Consider the following 22,377-nt stretch of genomic DNA (forward strand, 5'->3'; position numbering starts at 1 on the left):
TCGTGCTACCTTTACCCTACCGGGTAATTCTTCCGAGCTACCTTTACCCTACCCTTTACCTTACTCCTTGGCATGTCGACACCTTTACCCTTACCCTTTTACCCGGTAAAAAGGGTAAATTACCTTACCTTGCCGAGACCTAGCAGCGCTTATGATCCTTAGTAGCGTGGTACAGAGTTGTGCATTGCTAGATTATGACCCCAGCTATAAAAGGACACAGGCATTTTATTCCCCAACTACCTGATATAGCCAGATGCAATTTCGAAATTTTATGAAAACCATTGGTTAACAATCCATCTCCAACATTCTATTTTGGCATAATTTGGAATTTGTTTATGTCCTGAACGAAGCTATCCAATAGCCTGATGATAATTAGAATTTGAGACCGATAGTCTCCACCCTTCACCAACGACCTCACATTGTACTTGGTTTCACATAATTTAAAGTAATTCCAGCTCTAAGGACTAACATGGCGCGACAATGCTTCCTACTAGTTTGCAAACGTTGTTTTGACACCGACAACCCTTTTTCGAACATGACTGAACAAAAAGGCAAGCAATGACAATTTCACTTCCATTCAGAACATTTAATGTCAGCAATGAATTACTTTGTGTCACATGACTAATATAGAAAGTAACAGCAAGTTCACGTCTCATAGCTTACTCACTCATGTGAAACAGAGCCTAAGATGGTAATTTTAACTTCTGTAACAGATACATCACGGCATTATTAACATCGAATAATCTTTACAGCACCAGCGTGGAGCACTCACAGACACAACAACAACCGCCGTTCACCACCAAGTGGACGTGACACACCACGGCGCTTGTGCCATGCGAGATGTACTTTGAGACCACGTGAAGTGTCGAAAGCCTGCTGGAAGGTCACGGAACAGACCCAGGTACCATCGGTTGACTGAGATGACTGGCAGATGCACCAACTGTGCTCCCCACTGTGCCAACTGTCTTCATTTTAGCTGCCCGGCGCTCTGCTCGTTGTTTTGAGCATCGCTCCTCTGCCATCCGTTGTTGCTGATGGGCGACTGCCTCCAACTCCCCAACAGCATCCTTCACGAACCTCCTCCACAGAGGCCGATTTTAACACTGCTGGTACCAGTTATGGGCAATTCCAATCAGCTCCACACCCTTCTATAGCACATCAGTCCGGCTCTTCTAAAGCCTGTGTCGCACGCGTTTAGCCCCACCTATCTCGCCAAACAGAAGCTGCTTGGGCATGCAGTCGCTGGGCATCCGGGTGACATGACCCTACCAACGCAGCCTCGTTTGCCAGAAAAGTCCAGATATTAAACGATCTGTGAGCTCCTCACACAATCCAGTCTGGTTAAAGCCAGGATGGATTGTAGCAGGCCAGCCTGAATGTTTCAAACCGGTGCAGATGTTATTTGAGGGCTCCACATATCGCAAGCATAGATAAGAGTGGGCATAACTGTGGCCGAGAAGACCCGGAGCTTTGTATGGAGCAATAAACCAGGTAGGTTCCACACAGCGTTACGCAGTTAATTAAAATATCATGCTGCTCTACTGATTCGCAGTGAGACCTCAGCTGCCAAACCGGAGCTGGTAATAAGCACACTGCCCAAGTACGGAAACATCTCCACTCTCTCCACAACTGCCCCATTAGGAGAGTTGAGGGAGGGGAGCACTTTATGACTTAAAATACCCAAGCAGGTACTTTGTTTTTGTAGGGCTGATGATAAGGCCCCATCTCTGAGTAGCATGCTCCAGGTTCAGTAGAAGTGCCTCCAACTCCTTCTCAGGGTGGGCAGCAATCAGCAGATCATCCGCATACAGAATGTGGTTAACAAATCAGGAGCCATCCCTTGACCACCCCTGGGCACTGATCAGCCTCTGATTATATCTATACCAGATTTAAATTCCACCAGTACATCCATGGAAATCTTCTAGAACTATGTGGTCAAAGAAGATGTTAAATAGTGTAGGGGGGCAAGAGGACATTCCTGTTGCACACCAAGGTGAACATAAAATGGCTCCGACACTCAACCACGCAACTTTACCCAGACCGGCCCACCATTATGAAGGTTCTTAATTATTGTGAGGGGCATATTGATGGTATGTCAGGCCTTGACCAGGTTAATAAAAAAAGGTTCTTAATTATTGTGAGGGGTATATTGATGGTATGTCAGGCCTTGACCAGGTTAACAAAGCAGATATGTAGGTCCTGTTGACATTCTCTACACCGTTTAACACGTAGGCTTTCGCGACCAATATCATCCAAAATAGGTTTTTGGGTTAGATCACGTAAATACATAAATGTCGTTAAAACCCGCAACCACCCAACAGCCAAGTAGTAAGGGTTGTCACGTAAACAGAACATGCCAATTCGTCACTAGTCCAGCACACCGGTGTGTTGGAGAGCCAAGCCACAATATTTACGAACTGTGTTTGTAAATTTTGTGGTGTGCTGTACTAGTGACGAATTGGCATGTTCTGTTTACGTTACAACCTTTACTCATCAGCTGTGTCGGGTGGTGGCGGGTTTTAAGGACACATTTATATATTTACGCGATCTAACCCAAAAACCTCTATTATGGATTCTCTACACCTTTTCCGTAGCATAAGGACAGAGAATATGGCATGCGTGCAGGACCACCCCGGTATGACAACACATTGGGGCTCCGCAAGCCTCTACTCAACATGTCTGGTAAGGTAATGTCGAGTAATTCTTTCCAGGGCCATTCCCGACACAATGGGGGAGATGTCCCGGTAGTTTGTGCAATCAGTGCGGTCCCATTTTTTTTATGGCGACCACCTAGGCATCCTTCCAGTCCTGCAGAACCCATCCTGTGGACCAAACATTTGTAATGATGTCATATAGGGCAGTCTGCACAAAAACTCCACCCTCCCTCAGCAGTTCGCTTGGGAGATCATCTCTCCCTGGCGCTTTCCTGGTTTCAAGCACTGGATTGCCCTTCGCACACTCAAAATATGGCACATCAGTCAACCACTCACAAGGAGTGGCTACTTCAATATTTGAGGCACAGCAGCACCAGCAAGGTCAACCCCACCTTGCCCTATGATGTTTGAGCTGAGGGGTTTCCCCTCCTCCAAAACTTCACTCCAATGCTGAGCAAACCTGCGAACCTGTTCTTGGGGTTCAGAGATCAGGTTACCATTCTTTCCCTGAAAGATGGTGATAGGCGTGACACTGCAAATGACTTTTTAATGGTGTCATAAAGTGATTTGTTATCACGTGCTAATGAAGCAGTTTCCATTTCCTCAGAAACCCATGACCAACATTCATCCTTGCAGCACTGCACGGCTCTCCGAATCTATGCTGTGATAAGCCTCCTCGTTCTTAGACGTGGGATTTTGTAGATGGTGGGAGTGGGCCTGCGAATTACTTACTAGCCAGAACACTTCATACGTGAGCCAGGGTTTCTGGGGAGCTCTTGACTACATGCCCAATGCAGCCAAAGCAGTCGCAGTCTTAAAACTCTACCATTTCCCCTTGGCGTTAGAAGGGGGTGGGGGGTAGGGAAAGGTGCCAATCCTAGTTGCAAGTGATGAATAATTTCCTGCTTGCAATCTTAATCAGCTGGACGAGACCAGGCTATTGTGGGTGAATGGATGATTGCCACCACAGTGAAATTCTGATAACTGCATCTTACAGATGACAAGACAATGGGCAGTAGGAAGGTCAGCTCCATGTCAAGGACATGGGTCCGTATTCGCTGGTCCATAACTATGTAGTCCAGCAGATGTTCTTTCTTGGATCCGGCGTGCATCCATGATGTGTGAATGGGCTGATGCCGGAACAGCGTGTTGGTGATTACAAGCCCATAGGCTTCATAGAAGGCTAGCAACCTCTGACCGTTGTTATTGAGCTTATCTGGCCGATGCCTTCCAATCACTCAAAACCAGGCGTCTGCATCATGACTCACTCAGGCATTAAAGTCACCCAAAAGGATAACTCTATCCTGAGAGGCTACTTTAGCCAGCGCTTGGGAAAGGTCATAGAAGGCATCTCACTCATCAGCCTTGTCTGAACCCCTCCACTCATGTTCATCTTCGGAGAGGGCATAAGCTATTAACCACCACCATCACTCTACTCCCATTCATGGGGAGGTGAGCCAACAATATCCTGGGACCCACATGTCGCCTCCATGCTCTGACATTATTTTACTCAAGTGCCACTCCCTGTTGTTTGGCAGTTTCCTGCCCCAAGTGGAGAACTGTCCAACCCTCATGGTGACTGGAGTCAGAATCAGCGGTATCAGTCCAGCTCCCAACAGAGAAATGGAAGCCTCTCCTCCACAGTGAGAATTTGAACATTCCACGTGGCCAACCTCAGTGTGTTCCTGGTGTTTCTTGAAAAAACTAACAAGCGGAGGGGTACAATCTGGCTCCGCTAAAATGGGGTTTTGCCAGAAGGCATCATAGACACCTCTCCTCCCCGGGGCCTCCAGCACAAACTTGGCCAGCGAGGGAAAGACTCTGGGTTTTAATTCAAATAGCTACCTATGACCAATCTCGGTTCAAGTACAGCGAATTGATATTCAGACACGTACACACCACCACATGCATTCAAACAGTACAAGTGCACATTACAGTGGGGAAATGGAACGATATATTAAACGTTGTGTCAAAGCCAGCAGCAATAACTTTTTTTTATAACAAAACATACACCAGAAGACATAAGCATAAAAAAATATCCCGACTAGAAAGCCCAGGGAATATGAGCACATTTTTATAGGATCTGTAGTTTTAAAGCCAGCTCCATACAATGTGATGGGCTTCAGATGACTTTCATGGACTGACCATGTTGATTTTTTATGAATTATCTCATCAGGACATTGGAGAGATTCAGCCATTGACATGAAATGGTTTAAGCAGGTATAGATTTCCTTGGTGAAAATAAAGATAAACCATATTTACAGTTCCATATGGATATGGGTCTTGCACTATCGTTAAATAGGATCTAGCAGTGTATGTGTGCTGTTATAGAAAATGTATCGAATGGTTTTGCAAAAGGAGCTGAAAGATGAGATCAACAAATGGAGCTGTTGCTACACCTCACACATGGTCATCGCTGGGGATAAGCCGATCTGCAATTAAGCTCAGTCACTGCCCATGCCACGGCCTGGAATCCAGTCTCCTGGTGTTGAGTTCCAAGCCTCTAAAATGTTCCTCTAGCCTCATTGAATAATCCGTTGGCATGAAATGCATTCTGATGGCTGATGACACTATTTTAAATGTATGCAGTGCTGATGCATTGTCACAAAAGTGTGTGTAGCCTACAGAACATAGTCCACAAAGGCTTTGTTTAACTTTTACAGATGTCAGCTGCTCATATCTGCAGTGCATTCCTAATTGGCTGACATTAGGATGGCAAATTTCCAAATGCTTGAAAAAACTAAAATATGGATGCAACCCAGTGAAATGAACACTTATATTGTGTCAGTTTTACAACTCTTGTTTTAACGGAATAAGAGAAACAGAAAAACTATTTTCTCAGTTGACGGGGTATTTCCTAACTCACGGACAACACTGAACACAAGTGCTTCATCACCACCCCAGGGTTGATGTTGTTCTACTTAAATGACACACACGTATTGTCTGTGTGACACCACAAAAGCGTGGGCCTTGAGTTCACACCTGACATCAGCGTTTGGTGTTGTTGAACCTGGCTCCGAGCACACAACTGATGATATGAACGTCACAATGAGTAAAACTGTTCCTCAAGCCGATATGGCCCAAGTGAACTGCTCAGACAATGCTGCGTAGAGACGCATGGTTTCAGTTTGCCTACTTTAACCCGTAAAAATATTTATTGGTCAGCCTCGGCCTTTCAAAACCGTGCTGGATACTTTAATAAAGTTTAACACATCAATACTGATACCAGATCTCAGTACAAATCAATTCCTGCCACCAGAAGACAGATGCCAATTCCCAGCCTGTCTGGGTAAAACCCGGACAGGTGGCAACCCTAGTTGGCATGCATGGCTAGACTAAACGGCCACTATCCCAGCCTGCCTGCCCAACAATCTTAACATCCCCCTCTCCTGATATTATATTCATCGGTTGGAAAAACGTGTGTGCAGAGTAAAGAAAAAATGTCACGTGACACACAGAGGTGAAAGACATTTGCGCAGAGCATCCTGGGAAAACACATCAATGCAATAACGTAACAAGTCCGCCCCCGTCCCCTCGGAGTGTACCTACATGGCTGGCAGCCTGAGCAGCCACCAGGCTTAGAAGGCTGCGTGATCATTCTGAATCTGGCAAGAGTAACGTGGCAACTGTACTTGTCTCACTCATATTATGGATCATCAGTGCAGTGTAACTCTGCAGCCGTAGTGCTTTTGACTGTGCCTAGTGCTGTTATACACACACATACAAACACAGAGTTGTCCCTCCAACCAGTGGGGCCTCCACAATAAGAGGAATTGGCACAGCCGAAACGCTTGTTAAAAACAAGCTAATGCCTTCTCCAGCCAATGACAAGAGTTCCCATCAGCTGGAAAAATAAAGAAGCGTGTGCAGGCCGGGACAAAAACGTCAAAACAACGCACAGCTAAATGCAACGTAAGACTTAGGCCTCGCACAATGATGTCACGGGAACAACCCACGGCTGCTGCCGCTGTCTATTGTACAACTGCGTAAAAAAAAACACAAACAGAATGAAGACGGGGCGGCTTTCTGCCAGCCGCCGGTTACTGGCCCGCCGAGTAGTCCTGCGTGGAGGCCGAGCCCACGGACTCGCCGTCCTCCTCGTTGTCGGTGTCGTCGCTGCTGTCGTCGTCGGCCGGCACCTCGCCCGTGAGCGCGATGCGAGCGTAGTCATCCGTGTCGATGGACTTGCAGAAGTGGATGGCGTACTTGAGCTTCTCCTCCAGCACCTGGCGGCACGAGTAACGCGGAAGCTTGAGCAGGAAGAAGCAGGTGTAGGACTCAGGCAGGAAGTGGTCAGGCGGGTTGTACTTGTCCAGCACCTGCAAGGGAAGGGAGGAACAAAGGGGGTCATGAATTAGCAAATGAACTCGCACAGACGATGTGCTCCCCTTCTTGGTAGTTGTCACTGTACGGCACAAGGTGGATCAATGCCTGGCTCGGCGATTAAAATTTGAGTAAACACGCCATACTTATAGCTCAGGGTCATCACGAAGGCACTGCGTTGCACAGTCTACAGTCGCTTCACAGTCGGGGAAATGTTGCTGCGTGTAATCCCAACCAGAGCAGCCTTGCGGTTCGGAAACCACAAACCCCTGCAATGAGCGGCGAAGGCGGTTCCCCGCTGCGACACGTCGCCATTGTCCAAATTACTTCTCTGCATAAGTGTCCTTTTTTCATCCGACTGGTGGGTTGGTCACGGGCTTGTTTGTCTACACTTCACCATGCTGGTCAGTGGGGGTTGGTGAAGGGGAGGCCTCGGACTAATTACAGCTATTTCTCAACGCTACCGTATGTTGGACAAGGCTGGGAATAGAACTTAGTTTTTCTGGGTTCACAGGACAGTGTGTAATCACCGCACCACCACATCTCCATATTAATATTTTTTTGTGTGCATAAATGTAATTTTCATAATACATAATTCTGTTATTTATATCTGTAATTGTACTTCAGGTTGATCAAGATTAATGGAAATGAATAGCCTCCTTATTACATTTTCCAAAACACTGTAATTTAAGTAATAGCCTCTGTGCCTATAAGTAGTAATTACCTATCACTGTAATTACCACATCCTGAAAAATATTCAAGACAAGCACTGCTTGTACAGCTGCCATTGCTGGGCATGTCAAGATCAAACAGCACAACCCAGTGAATTGTTTGGGAAATGCAAGAGGAGTCCGTGTAATATTCTACCTTTCAAATTAAAATCAAATTCACACTCAAAATTTCAATCTTAATAGATTTACGCTTTTATGTTGTGAAATTATATTAACTCGTTTTTCAAAAGTACATTGAGAATGTACATGGCTAAACTTCAAAGTACAGACAGTCCCCGGGTTGCAGAAGACCCAACTTACGGAAATCCGACCTTACGGAAATGCTCCCATAAATCATGTTAAAAAAATTAAATGTGGAATATTTTTGCATTAGTTGCGTAAGCGCAAGTAGTGTGTAAGACGGGCAGCTGCCTTACGCCTCACTCGAGATTCACTAGGATTAAGTAAATGGAATTCATCTTAATTTTTGGGGGGAAATTGTTCAGTTTCCGACATACGGAAAAATTAGGGTTATGGATTGTTCTCGGGAACCTAACCTTTCGTTAACCCGGGGACTGCATGTACTGCTTTTTTTTGCCCTGCACTTTCAGTACCACGTCTATTAGAAATGTTACTGTTCTCATTATTTTATGGGTTAACATCCATTTGACGAATTTGCTTCCTAGGTAAAGGGGTAATATTGTTATTATTATAGGGAGCTGCCTTGCTGTAACGTTAGGCACACTGGACCTGCAGTCCAGAGGTCACCGGTTTGATTCCATCTTAGGGTGCAGAGCAGTTGAAACAAGTTTCTATGACGGCCTCTGTCCACCCAAAAGCGTAAATAGGTTCACCACAGTCAATCGGCAGATTGCGCATCGTAGTCAGATCCGTATGGAAGAGTAGACCAAATACCCTCTCGAGCTCCCTCTCAGTGCATTCATTACAAACATTACACCGGAAACGATAACCGCTTCCTAAATCTCAGAACTGGTAATTGAGTCTGAAAACAGCTACCGGCTATCGTTTAACATTATTAGTCATGGAGAGACTAAATTGAGTTGAATACTGCTGCTCTAATAAGCACCAGCGCAACCCAAGGGCGGCTGTGAGTGGCACCGACCTGAATGACAAAGTCCCGGCCGCGGAAGTCGGCGATCGTGCGCGGCAGTCGCGTGCGTCCCCACACGAAGCGCAGGAAGAGCGAGCGCTCCGTGTTGGAGAAGGCCTCCATGACCTCCCAGAACCAGACGATGAGCGGCGCACTCAGCTCTATTCCCTTGTAGACGGCCACCGACTTGAGCAGGTGCAGTGGGATGTCCGGGCTGCCACATATCTGCGGTGACACACAAGGATAACGAGCTCCCACCTACCCTCCGGGTGCTCGCGTACGTTCTGCACTTGGCAAAAGCATGTGGCCGTGGGGAACTGGTTGGGTTTGACCAAATCCTGACCCCCCAAAATAAAAAATAAACAAGCGTGTTGTTTTCTGACTGCACCTTGGCTAATCTCGCTGCACTCTGTCACCCTCTGCCCCACTCTGAGTCCCTGGCTGTGACCTGCACAGCATGCGTGGCATTCATCGTGCCACTCACCGTGGTCTCCAAAGTACAGTAGAACCCTTCTTAACGACTACCACTGTTCATTACTAATCGCTTAACGACGGGACCTCCATAGAGCCCAATGTGTAGAGTATAGTGTAGTGTATAGTAGTGTATAGTAGTGTAGTGTATAGTGTAGTGTATAGTCGTGTAGTGTATAGTGTAGTGTATAGTCGTGTAGAGCAGAACCCCTCTTAACGACTACCACTGTTTATGACTAATCGCTTAACGACGGGACCTCCATAGAGCCCAATGTGTAGTGTACAGTGTAGTGTACAGTGTAGTGTATAGTCGTGTAGTGTATAGTGTAGTGTATAGTCGTGTAGAGTAGAACCCCTCTTAACGACTACCACTGTTCATGACTAATCGCTTAACGATGGGACTTCCATAGAGCCCAATGTGTAGTGTATAGTAGTGCAGTGTATAGTAGTGGTGGAAAGTAGTGTAGTGTAGAGTAGAACCCCTCTTAACGATCATCCCTGTCAACGACTAATCGCTTAACGACAGGCCTCCATAGTTCTCTGACCAACCATTCCCGAGTTAACGACCGGCTGTTGTAGTTTCAGTAGATATTAATTAATACATCGATTAACGATGTTTCTTTAAATATGGTTTATAATATTGTTAGTATCTTTATGTATTAATATCCATTGTTTAAATATTATAAAGTATGTTTTTTCGGTGAAAAAAGATCACTTTCAATGCTATCGGAACGAATGAATCCTTTCACGTGTATTTCCTATACTCGCTTAATGACCAAATCACTTAACGACCAGTTTCGTGGAACCAATTACCATCGTTAAGAGGGGTTCTACTGCACTCATTAACTACGTATGAAATAGTTTTGCGTCAAGCTACAAATCATACATAATACAGAGATCCCTTGCCGATAAACATCGGTCCGTAGGTAAAAAATAAAATAAATGAAAAACAACTAAATTCAGGCGATTTAATTTAGTTTTTCATTTATTAAATTTTTTACCTACGTGACTTTACCGAAAAAAAAACCAAGAGTATGAATCCTTGCAGTCACGAAAGCTTCAAATCTAGAAACATCTGTCCGTTTACCAGAATTGTTTAAGAAAGCCTGACTGCTGATGAGATACTGGATGTCAAACCCGTTCCAGAGTTTGCTTGTGTTGAACCAAAGCTGCTGAAATGACATACTCCTACAAGGCCGTGTGGTCGAAGAGATGTGTACAAATTACATTCTTCAGATTTATTTTATGTGGAGGAACCATTATATGAAGGAGGAATCTCATCTGGTTTTGGTACCATAGTCTCCAACTCGTAGCCTGTGAAGAGCGACAGCAGAGGCACGGGAATCACCCTGGCCATGCCCTCGCGCACGGCCGCCACCTGCTCGTCAAACTCGTGCAGCCTGGGGACCGGGGGCAGCGCACACACACCAGCGACGCAAACCAAACGCAGCAGCCAGGACCATGCGGTGAGTTTGACCTTCCGCCAAAATGTGGTGCGAGCAAAATGTCTGGACCCTATGCACTGATGTCCCAATCAGAGCCTTGCGCCCAATGCTGCTTTCAAGTTTCAAGTTGATTTTGTTGAAAGAGGTGAGAACTCGAGAGAGACCAGGGTAGTAGTCTCATTTGCAAGGGTGACCTAGGTCACCAACATAACAAAAGCAAGAACGTAAAGTTACAATGTAGCAATAAACACAAACAATAGAAATGAGAGCAAAAACGATCCGCTTGTAATTATCCCCTGCAAATCAATTCCTGCCACCCAAGAACAGATGGTAATTCCCGGACAGGTAGCAAACCCCTAGGCATCATGGGTACCTGTAACCTATGGCGAGGCGGACATATTCGCTGCGATTTTCCATGGTGATGTAGCTGTGTTTGGTGCTGAGCTGGATGTCCTGCCCGCTGGCGCTGGGCACTGTGAAGGGCATGGCCATGGACTCGAACTCGGCTGCCGATGCCTCCATGTCCCGAATGTACATGAGCCCCGGGATGAAGTCCTTGTCGACCTGTGAAGAGCGCCAGCACAAGTCACCATATGCATGTGTACACAGCGTGCAATGCCATACAATGTCAATTATAGAGCCAGTAAGTTATTTATAAATGCAGGTCACATACTCATCATTTTAAAACAAGAACAATATCGAGGAAAGCCTCTATTGAATTTTGGACGACCAATTCATTATTACCATCAGCCATGATCAATAGTGATCAATCCACTGCTGGATGGAGGCCTCCTCAAGCTGCCCCTGCCACCTTTCACTCTCCTGCTAAGCAACAATCCATCCAGCACCAAACTGGACTCACAATTCATGATATTGTTTGTGTGTGGGCCAAAAACAACGTGCTTAGATAAAAGATGAGCCCTGGACAGGGATTGTAACATTCCGAAGCAACTCTGCACTACATTCACGGCGGCACTCGTCATTGCTGCTGCCGAGAAAGAGTAAATGGGTACCCCGTGGCTCACTGCTCCTCCTACTCTGAAAGAGAAATGAGGTCAATCCATCACTCCCATCGTTCTGCCTAGAAGATCAATTAACAAGAGAGAGACAAATGTGTGACGTCTCGTTCTGGAACCAAGGCAACTCGATTACACGAGTTGCGCGTGACATGTCAGCTCATGTCTGCCCGCCTCTGTTGGGAGTTCGGCCTGTTTGCGGGTTCTTAATTGGCAAAAACGGAATTTAACAGCTATTTACATTTAACATTGGAGCGGAGTTCCAAGCCATCATTCAATAATCTCTTGCTTTTTAAATCCATACTGTTCCTTGGCTAATGCGATTTGAATTAGATGTCCATTGCATCATGTATATCATAGATCTCAATCTCGAAAAGATCCACCAACCTTTGTCCTTTAAGTTTACTGTAATGCTAGCATCTGTCGCCACCAGCACCCAGGAAATACGGGGAACAACAGAGCGCTTAAACTTTAATAACGACTCGCCTGAACTATGGCCACCCTAGTCCTACTTGGAAAACAGAACATGCATCAAAATTGTTTAAACCTAATAAAAGGATGGTGAATTGACTGACGTTAAATTACTGTGGAATGACTCGATCAAGCATGGAACAATTTAGGTGCTTTAATGAGAAAAAGTATCCCACGGATCAATGACCTGCTCCGTCCTTGTCTTTAACAAGAGACACTGATGCGTAGATAATTATTTCTCGTCAATAATAATCCCCATCAATGTGAACAAAATTAGCAGGGACAACTCAAGATTTGTATCATAATGAACAGTTATCTGCAGCGCATTAGAGGTAAACTCCACACCAACCAATGTGCCCTCAGTGAGTGTGGATGTACATTGCAGCCTGATGTTTGACAATGGTTCATCCAAACATCGAATTGATTCATGAAGATGGCTTGGAGCCATACATGTGGACCTACAAGATTCAAGGTTGGGGATGCGGGTTAAGGTTAGGCATAGTTATCATGATGGATATGGCCAAGGCTAGAATTAAAACTTCGGTTCAGCCGATCACAACAACTAAGGCTACAGTTGTAATAAGCATTCGAAAAATTTACAAAGCTGAATAATTCCACATATAAACCGACTATCCGTCTGAAAGATTGGGTGAGAATGTGCTTGCAGTGGTTTATATAAGTACTGGTGGTGCTGGCAATATACCCAATACATAATATATTATTGAACATAAATAAGGTCAGGAGAGCATTATCTCCACATTCCCTACAGATACGAGTGTGGCCCTGATTAATTTTCAAAGACCCTGCTCTCGCACTACTCTCTCTGAATAAGCTTACTGTCAGAAAACATTGTTGACTTTTATGGTGTAAAAAGCATTTGTCCATTGCAGAGCATAATACATGAAACACATACCCATTTCACAAGGAGATCAATATTACAAGCTTCATTCAAAACCTGCAAAGCGATACTTTGCAGCTGGCAACCTGAAGAAGCTCCTTTGTCAGAAGGCAAGTCAGGATTCCTGAACCGAGGCAAATACCGAAGGGGAGAAAGTGATGGAGCAGTGCCATGGATGGCTATGAAATGATCGAATTGATAAACTGAAGGCATGGGCACTGTGCAGGAGTGGGAGTTGATAGTCTGGAGAATTTCTCAATGCTTGACATTGAGGGGAAGCTCCCGTGGCACTGTGGGGACTCTCCCAGGGCCTGCCCGAGTGGGAACACGGGGCCTCAGTGATGATGCCAAGGTCTCAGCGACGGTGCAGTGACCAGTGGAGTGAACTGGCTGTTTTAAGTCTGTCTTATCAGTGGGTTTTATCCTGGGAATTCACCGGGTCTCTGGGCTTTGGCTTGTCATTTCTCATTTTCTGCCTGCGTGGGCTTGTCCTGGTTGCAATGAATGGAGTTGTGTAAAATCTGGCTCTGTTTTTATATGTTGTTATTTGGGCTGCAGGGTGGCATGATGATAACACTTGCGCCTCAAAGCAAGAAGGCCCTGAGTTTGATTATTGACTTGGCTGCCATTCTGTGAACAGTGGCTAATTTTTGAAGAGGAAATCACTCTGACTTTAAATGCAAGGTTAATGGCCTCGCATTCCACAGCCCTTTGTTAGTTTTGATGAATATTTGATGTCACCTTCCGTGCTGTAATTTCAACACTAAATTAATACTGTAATTAAAACACTGTTAATTAAAGATCCTGCGTAAGGAAAATCCCGACACCAATCTGCACTATTTACTGTCCTTTTGAGCCGGTGGTCTCGAAAAGGCCGGAGGAGCTGTCGCATCCCAGCCCCGCACGATCGTTTCTGTACGCAAAACGGTTTTCAGGTTTGAGTCCGCATTGTGTCCGTCGCACAAGAGAGGCCGCACGACGCTGCCCGACCGCCGTCGCACCTCGCTGAGGTCGGCGATGGTCAAGCTCATGCCAGCCAGCTGCTTCCACACCGGCTCGGCCAGACTCAGGCTCAGGGGGCTTCCGGTGCGGATGGCGATGCCCAGAAGAACCCCTGCACACGGTGGTGGTGACAGGAGCACACGACAACATTCCACGTTTTTTTTAGGTCTATTTTGTTGCAACAAGGTCAGAACTCAAAGAGAGAGAGAGAACGAGGACGAGCCTCAATGGCATGAGGCGACCCGGGTCACCGAAATGACCAAAGCGATAATGTCAATAAAGTTAATGAATGGAGCAAATATAATTCACAGCAAACACAAGCATGGAGCCAATGTTATCGTGCAGTACCGAGTAACATTCTGAGTTTTTTTTTAAATATTTAAATTCAAAGCGACTTTGGACGTCTTGTCTGCTTTATTCATCCGTGTATTATGATTACGGTATTAAATTCTGAGTCTGTTTACCGCGAACTTGGAGACGTGAGGACAGATTAAGAGTACAGGCGTCCCTCGCATAACGCATAACATGCGTTACTGAAAAACAGCGTAAGTCGAACAGCGCTGTATGAAGGCTATTTTCCCATAGACACAAGTACATGTTATATGGGGGCGTGCGTAACCGAAGAAAAATTAAGTATAATTTAATTTCATTATTTTAGTTCTGGATTTACTAAAATAAGTATAAATGTAATAATATTAACATTCCAAAAATATTGAATAGGGAGTTTAGTAACAAGCAATAATAATTAAGATTTAAAAGATTGGAACTCACAAAGATTACTTTCTAAGGAGTAACTTCAGGTCTTGAATGCTTCCGTGGGCTGTTTGTAGCAGCACTCGTGATGCAAAGGCAGCAGATCTACTATGGTTACGCCCTGACACTGGGCACTGCCATTATGTGGTGATGCCATCAGAAATATTTTCTTTAAAAAAAATTATCGTTGAAAATGTGTTTTTATTGAATGTTACTATATATTTTTTTCTAGAGCGCGTAACTGTGAAATGCACAGCGTGAGTGTGAAGTATGTCCCTAAAAGATGAATCGCGTAAAAAATATTGACCCAATTATGACTTAAACTTGTTGATAACGTCCTTCCAATGATTGCTTAGTTTGTACCCATCTTCTCGGTTAAAATTGTATCTGTGTCTATATATTGTATATACATCCATATATATAGAGACAGACAATTTCAACCATTATCAACCATATTCTTAGTTTTTTCGGTAAAGTCACGTTGAAGAGAAACAACAAAATAACAAAATATATATAAAACAATAAAAAATTCTCACGACGTTTCGACCATAACTCAAACGGTCATCATCAGGTGTGTCGGTTTGCATAAATTTATTTTGAAAACGACATATTTATTTATTTATATTTATATAAAAAAATAACGTTTGCGTCACGCGCAACGATGGCAGTTTGCCAGGACTAGTCCATCTATTTTTTGAAAAGAGGAGGGGGGAGACGAAATTTGTTTTTATGTATGCTGTCTGAAAGGCACTGTAAGCGTGAACAATCAATCAAGAACTGAAATGATTTATCAAATCTTTCCAATGATTGCTAAGATAGAATCCATCTTCTCGGTTGAAATTGTCTCTGTGTTTGTATATGTGGATAGCCTCATGAACGAATCTCTCATGGAAGCCAGATGGCTTACAAAGAACCTCCGTCTTGGAAAAGTCAATGGCATGTGAGCCTACTGAATTAGAACAATGATCTGCTACGGCCGAGGTGTTGGTCCTACCGTGTTTAAGGTCTGCTTTATGTTCACGAATGCGGTCCGAGATATGGCGTTTGGTTTCTCCAATGTAACTACTACCACAGAGGCAACTTAGTTTGTAGACACCAGGGTATTGTATGTCCGGAATCACATCTTTTACAGACGGAACCAGATCACGGATTTTATGTAATGTGTTGAAACGGACCTGGATCTTGTGTTTATTCAAGATTTTGGAGATCTTTTTTGTGATCCCAGCAATGTAGGGTAAAGTGATGGTTTTGAAAGGCTCCTCAAGAGGGTTCTTCTTCATGGTTTGAGTGATAGCTTTGCGGATTGTATAGTCGGAGTAACCATTAGCCCTAAGAGCTTGGTGTACGTGCTTGAGTTCACTGCTTATGTGTTCCTGGTCGGATATGCATTGGGCTCTATGATACAGAGTCTTGATGAGAGAATTCTTCTGTGATGGATGGTGGTGGGAATCCGGTTTCAGATAAGCAGCCGTATGGGTAGCTTTCCTGTAGACAGAGTGGCTCATTGAACCATCAGGTCTCTTTTTAATTAGGACATCCAAAAAAGGTATCTTGCCATCTATTTCGACTTCCATGGTAAATCTGATGGCTGGGTGTATGGAATTGATGTGGTCGAAGAATTGGTCTAGAGCAGGCCGGCCATGTGGCCAGATGACAAAAGTGTCATCCACGTACCTCTTCCATAAGGTTGGGCGCAGAGTGGCAGTCTGGATGGCGTCAGTCTCAAATTTCTCCATGAAAATGTTAGCTATAACTGGAGAAAGGGGGGGAGCCCATTGGGGTGCCCTCAGTTTGTTTGTAGAAAGTTCCATTCCAAGTGAAGTATGTATTGGTTAAACAGTGTCTCACCAGGGGGGGTACCTCAGTGTTTAGTCCTTGATGAACCAAGTCTTCAATGATTGCAATGGTGTCAGGTACAGGAACCTTGGTGAATAAGGAAACTACATCAAAACTGACAAGCAGGTCGTCTGGGGACAGGGAAATACCCTTGATTGTTGATACCAGGTGAGTAGAATTTTGTACCGCAGAGGTGGTCTTTCCAGTGAAAGGACGCAGGATTTCAGACAAAAAACGAGCTAGTTTGTAGGTGGGGGAGCTGATAGTAGAGACTATGGGACGAAGAGGTGTATCAACTTTATGTTATGGTCGAAACGTCGTGAGAATTTTTTATTGTTTTATATATATTTTGTTATTTTGTTGTTTCTCTTCAACGTGACTTTACCGAAAAAACTAAGAATATGAATTACTGCAGTCACGAAAGCTTTAAATCAAAATTTAATCGCCTCTACGGGGAGGGTTTTCACATAACTTTAAAGATCCTTCAACAAACTCCGGGATAAGAAAGCTCAGCTGATCGAGTCTCTCACCTTCCTGAAGAGATGCCGCGACTCTGGGGTAATACCAATCGCATTTACACTCACCTCTGCTACTGTAACTTCTTCTAATGCGAAACGAATTCTTTTCAAAACTAGCTTAGCTCTTATCTCAGAAAAAATCAGACTTATACGCACAGAACTAGATCAGTTAGACAAGACACTCTACAAATCACACTTATCATTGACGGCAATAATGTCCACATCGGATTGGGAACATGTAGACAATATGACTGCCTCTTCAGCTGCTACTATGTCGACCAAATGTAAGGAAAACCTGATTTCCAAATTTAACCTCCTCTTCAACAAAAGACCGGACCCACACACCAAAAAGTTAGACGTTAATAAAGTCGTAATTAATCGCAGTAACAGTTCTATTTCCGATGGTCTGAAATCCGTTTTAGCTAAAGGTCTAAACTTTGCAGTCACACCTAAACACATACCAGTTAATGATATAATTGCCCAAGTAGACGTTGCTCTCAGGGGCCTGGGTCACATCGCTGCAGACGTAGCAAGATCTGAAATCGCTGCAACCCTCAAAAACGCTAAGATGCCAGCTAGCAACCTCAGCAAAGATGAGCGTTTTGAATTATATAAATTAAAAAAGAGGAATGATATTGTAGTTCTCTCAGCTGACAAAGGCAATGCTACTGTTATCATGGATAAAATAGAATACAACAACAAAATTAAAGAATTACTCGACGATGGTAGTTATACAAAAATAAAAAGAGATCCCACCAACAGCCTCGTCACACAAACCAACAAAATAATTTCTGATTCAACCGCATTAATTGATCAATCTAAACAGTTTTCGTTGAAACCTTCTGCTGCCAGGCCACCAAGATTATACGGCTTACCAAAAATACATAAAGTTGATACACCTCTTCGTCCCATAGTCTCTACTATCAGCTCCCCCACCTACAAACTAGCTCGTTTTTTGTCTGAAATCCTGCGTCCTTTCACTGGAAAGACCACCTCTGCGGTACAAAATTCTACTCACCTGGTATCAACAATCAAGGGTATTTCCCTGTCCCCAGACGACCTGCTTGTCAGTTTTGATGTAGTTTCCTTATTCACCAAGGTTCCTGTACCTGACACCATTGCAATCATTGAAGACTTGGTTCATCAAGGACTAAACACTGAGGTACCCCCCCTGGTGAGACACTGTTTAACCAATACATACTTCACTTGGAATGGAACTTTCTACAAACAAACTGAGGGCACCCCAATGGGCTCCCCCCTTTCTCCAGTTATAGCTAACATTTTCATGGAGAAATTTGAGACTGACGCCATCCAGACTGCCACTCTGCGCCCAACCTTATGGAAGAGGTACGTGGATGACACTTTTGTCATCTGGCCACATGGCCGGCCTGCTCTAGACCAATTCTTCGACCACATCAATTCCATACACCCAGCCATCAGATTTACCATGGAAGTCGAAATAGATGGCAAGATACCTTTTTTGGATGTCCTAATTAAAAAGAGACCTGATGGTTCAATGAGCCACTCTGTCTACAGGAAAGCTACCCATACGGATGCTTATCTGAAACCGGATTCCCACCACCATCCATCACAGAAGAATTCTCTCATCAAGACTCTGTATCATAGAGCCCAATGCATATCCGACCAGGAACACATAAGCAGTGAACTCAAGCACGTACACCAAGCTCTTAGGGCTAATGGTTACTCCGACTATACAATCTGCAAAGCTATCACTCAAACCATGAAGAAGAACCCTCTTGAGGAGCCTTTCAAAACCATCACTTTACCCTACATTGCTGGGATCACAAAAAAGATCTCCAAAATCTTGAATAAACACAAGATCCAGGTCCGTTTCAACACATTACATAAAATCCGTGATCTGGTTCCGTCTGTAAAAGATGTGATTCCGGACATACAATACCCTGGTGTCTACAAACTAAGTTGCCTCTGTGGTAGTAGTTACATTGGAGAAACCAAACGCCATATCTCGGACCGCATTCGTGAACATAAAGCAGACCTTAAACACGGTAGGACCAACACCTCGGCCGTAGCAGATCATTGTTCTAATTCAGTAGGCTCACATGCCATTGACTTTTCCAAGACGGAGGTTCTTTGTAAGCCATCTGGCTTCCATGAGAGATTCGTTCATGAGGCTATCCACATATACAAACACAGAGACAATTTCAACCGAGAAGATGGATTCTATCTTAGCAATCATTGGAAAGATTTGATAAATCATTTCAGTTCTTGATTGATTGTTCACGCTTACAGTGCCTTTCAGACAGCATACATAAAAACAAATTTCGTCTCCCCCCTCCTCTTTTCAAAAAATAGATGGACTAGTCCTGGCAAACTGCCATCGTTGCGCGTGACGCAAACGTTTTTTTTATATAAATATAAATAAATAAATATGCCGTTTTCAAAATAAATTTATGCAAACCGACACACCTGATGATGACCGTTTGAGTTATGGTCGAAACGTCGTGAGAATTTTTTATTGTTTTATATATATTTTGTTATTTTGTTGTTTCTCTTCAACGTGACTTTACCGAAAAAACTAAGAATATGAATTACTGCAGTCACGAAAGCTTTAAATCAAAATTCATTATCAACCAGTTTAAGTCGTAATTTGATATGATGTTCCCATCCTACCACCTTCCAATGTTAGGTATGCTTTACGCCCATTTCAAACTTGCGCTTTCAGTCACTTCGTGTGCCGACCCCTTGGTTGCGGCTCTGCGATCTCCCATTAACATGCTAATCTCTTTAACATGCTGATTTTGACCTGGCAGCCCTTTTATTGTTGGAAAACCAACCACCCGCCACTTACATTATCATTGGCTGCTGACTTTGTGCTACACCCATTAAAACCCCTTTTAAAGAGTTTGCCTTGGCAGCTAACTCCCCTTTTCCTGAAGACGATCGCTTGTGTTGCGATCGAAACGTCGGATTTTTTGAATTTTTTTGTGATTTTCTTTGAACCTATCTACATGACTTTACCGAAAGACCCAAGAATATTAATCGCGTAACTGCGAATTCGCGCGATGGGGGGGCATGTTATGCGAGGGACGCCCATACTGCGATTGATAAATGTAAAACGATAAAAAACTTTTAAAAATTTTTTACCATGTATATCCACTGAGCTATATAGCTCATCATCAGAAGCAACCTAGCCAGAAATGATAGCCGAACAAAATGGCTTATCATTTGGAATTGTATAGCAGCCAAATACTCGAAATGCATGTTTCTGAATGTGGAGAGAAAAACAGGATGACCACAGGGTCGGGATCGTTCCCACAACCTCCTGAATAACGGGCGAGGTAGTTAACATCTCTCCACCACGGTAAGACAACTAGGGCCATTGCTTAATTGGCAAATCCTACACCTTCATGGCAACAGGCATTTCCAGCCAAGCTGCGCTGCTGGACGCAGCGGGCAGCAGTAACAGGGAGGGACGGTGAGCGAGTGAGCCAGAGTGTAAGCGACCGTGCAAGCCAGCATGCAAGCCAGCGTGCCTGCGAGCGTGCGCGTACCGAGGAAGCGCAGCATGCTCAGGTGCACGGCAGACTTGGCGGCGGGGTTGAGGAGGAAGCAGTCGCGGTTGGCGCCAGACTCGTCACGCCCATTGGGGGTGACCATGAGCAGCGGCGTGAGGCCATTCTGCAATTCCTCGCACATCTCGGCTATGGACTCGCTGTAGCCACCACCACAGTCGTCCACGGACTCCCCTGTGCCAGGACACACACCCATCGTGTTAGTAAAGTGCGGGACTGCCCCCGCTTAAGCTTCACAATCGTGGTACGCCGGCGCACGGGAACAAGAAACCGAGGAAGAGCGAGGATGCGCCGGATTGACATGGTGCCAAACAATCTCGAATAGGGGGGGGGGGGGCGGCGTCGAGCAAAGGAGTCCATGAAGCTGCTGCGGGAGGAAGAGAGATCTCATTCAGCCCCAGGGTCTCTACAAAAAGACAGAAGTAAACTTAAAACGAATACCCACATACAGGCCTGTACCAAGTCAACTTGTACAGCACAGGGAGAGTTGTCACTTGGGGTGCCCTTCCAAAGTTTGAGATTAGACGTGATGTGCAAGTTGATCATTGCGTGTAAAGTGTTCCGCGAAACCCCATATAAAATAACATAAAATAACATTGAGAAGAGGAAATGACCATACATCCCAAAGTTGGCTCCTGAATTAATAACCAAATAGTTTATTACAATCTGTTAGGTCGATTGAAAATGCCACTTAAGCCATGTGAGTAGCGTTGTAATTCTCTGTGATTTTGTTGTCAAAGGCAGTGCGTGCTGCTGGTACAGGGGCCAAAAAGGAACATTTGACGGAGACTCCAGACACGAGAGACGAGCTTGATGAGCACGTCCCTCTCAGCGGGCAAACGTGACTCCTAAAATTGTAAAACTAAACTTTTAAAAATGTTACCAGGTAAGACCCACTGAGCTACATAGCTCTTTTTCAGAAGCAACCTAGCCACAAATGATAGCTCGACGAAGTGGTTTAGCATGTGTAAATGTACAGCAGCCAAATACTCTAAACGCACGTTTCTAAATGTGGAGGGAAAAACCGGAGGACCCAGAGTAAAATCCACGCGACCATAGGGAGAACATCCAAACTCCAAATATACAGGCGTCAGAAGGGTCGGGATCGAACCCACGACCTCCTGTATACCAGGCGAGGTCGTTAACATCTCGCCACCGTGGTTCTCCACCCCATGTGGAGCCAGGCGAAGGCTCACCCACGAACTTGACCTTCCAAACGCGGTGCGGCAGGAGCAGCGAGTCCGACCCGAAGGAGCTCATCTTGGCGCACATCTGCCCGAACACAGACTTAGAGCCGTCGGGCCCGGCCAGGCCGCCCTTACTCCGCGAGCGCTTCACCTGCACACAGCAACATCCCACTTCAGCAGCGGCAGCCCAACTTGCACTACACTGATTGTACATGTTTCCTGTTTATTATGTACATGTGTAATAGAATGCAGTGCACCCTACTGATGGGGTAATGTGACTCCACGTGCAAACACTCAAAGGCACAATTGAGTTGTGAGGTGCGATGAATGAACAAGACACGGTCTTCTGATGGTGCCCTCATATATTGGTCAAATACAGTCTGATCTATTTATATACACCCCATTGAAGTGACAAGGTCACGCTGTAG

At 44.8% G+C, this 22,377-nt stretch overlaps 1 protein-coding gene across 5 annotated transcripts in view; it reads right to left on the reverse strand.

The window, feature by feature from the left end:
• Positions 1-571: 571 nt before the first annotated feature.
• HERC2 (HECT and RLD domain containing E3 ubiquitin protein ligase 2) overlaps positions 572-22,377 on the reverse strand; it is a 159,739-nt gene continuing 137,933 nt past the window's right edge. For all 5 annotated transcript variants that reach the window (XM_032956770.2, XM_032956768.2, XM_032956767.2 and 2 more), the window contains exons 87-93: positions 21,959-22,100; positions 20,742-20,936; positions 14,101-14,213; positions 11,088-11,278; positions 10,564-10,669; positions 8,811-9,023; positions 572-6,973 (exon numbers count right to left, since the gene is read on the reverse strand). In XM_032956770.2, the coding sequence (XP_032812661.2) occupies positions 6,695-6,973; positions 8,811-9,023; positions 10,564-10,669; positions 11,088-11,278; positions 14,101-14,213; positions 20,742-20,936; positions 21,959-22,100 (1,239 nt within the window). In that variant the 3' untranslated portion in view covers positions 572-6,694. The remainder of the gene's footprint in view (positions 6,974-8,810; positions 9,024-10,563; positions 10,670-11,087; positions 11,279-14,100; positions 14,214-20,741; positions 20,937-21,958; positions 22,101-22,377) is intronic.

This window comes from Petromyzon marinus, chromosome 18 (assembly GCF_048934315.1).
Source record: "Petromyzon marinus isolate PM22_M1 ecotype Great Lakes invasive population chromosome 18, UKy_Petmar_22M1.pri1.0, whole genome shotgun sequence".
Taxonomy (NCBI): domain Eukaryota; kingdom Metazoa; phylum Chordata; class Hyperoartia; order Petromyzontiformes; family Petromyzontidae; genus Petromyzon; species Petromyzon marinus.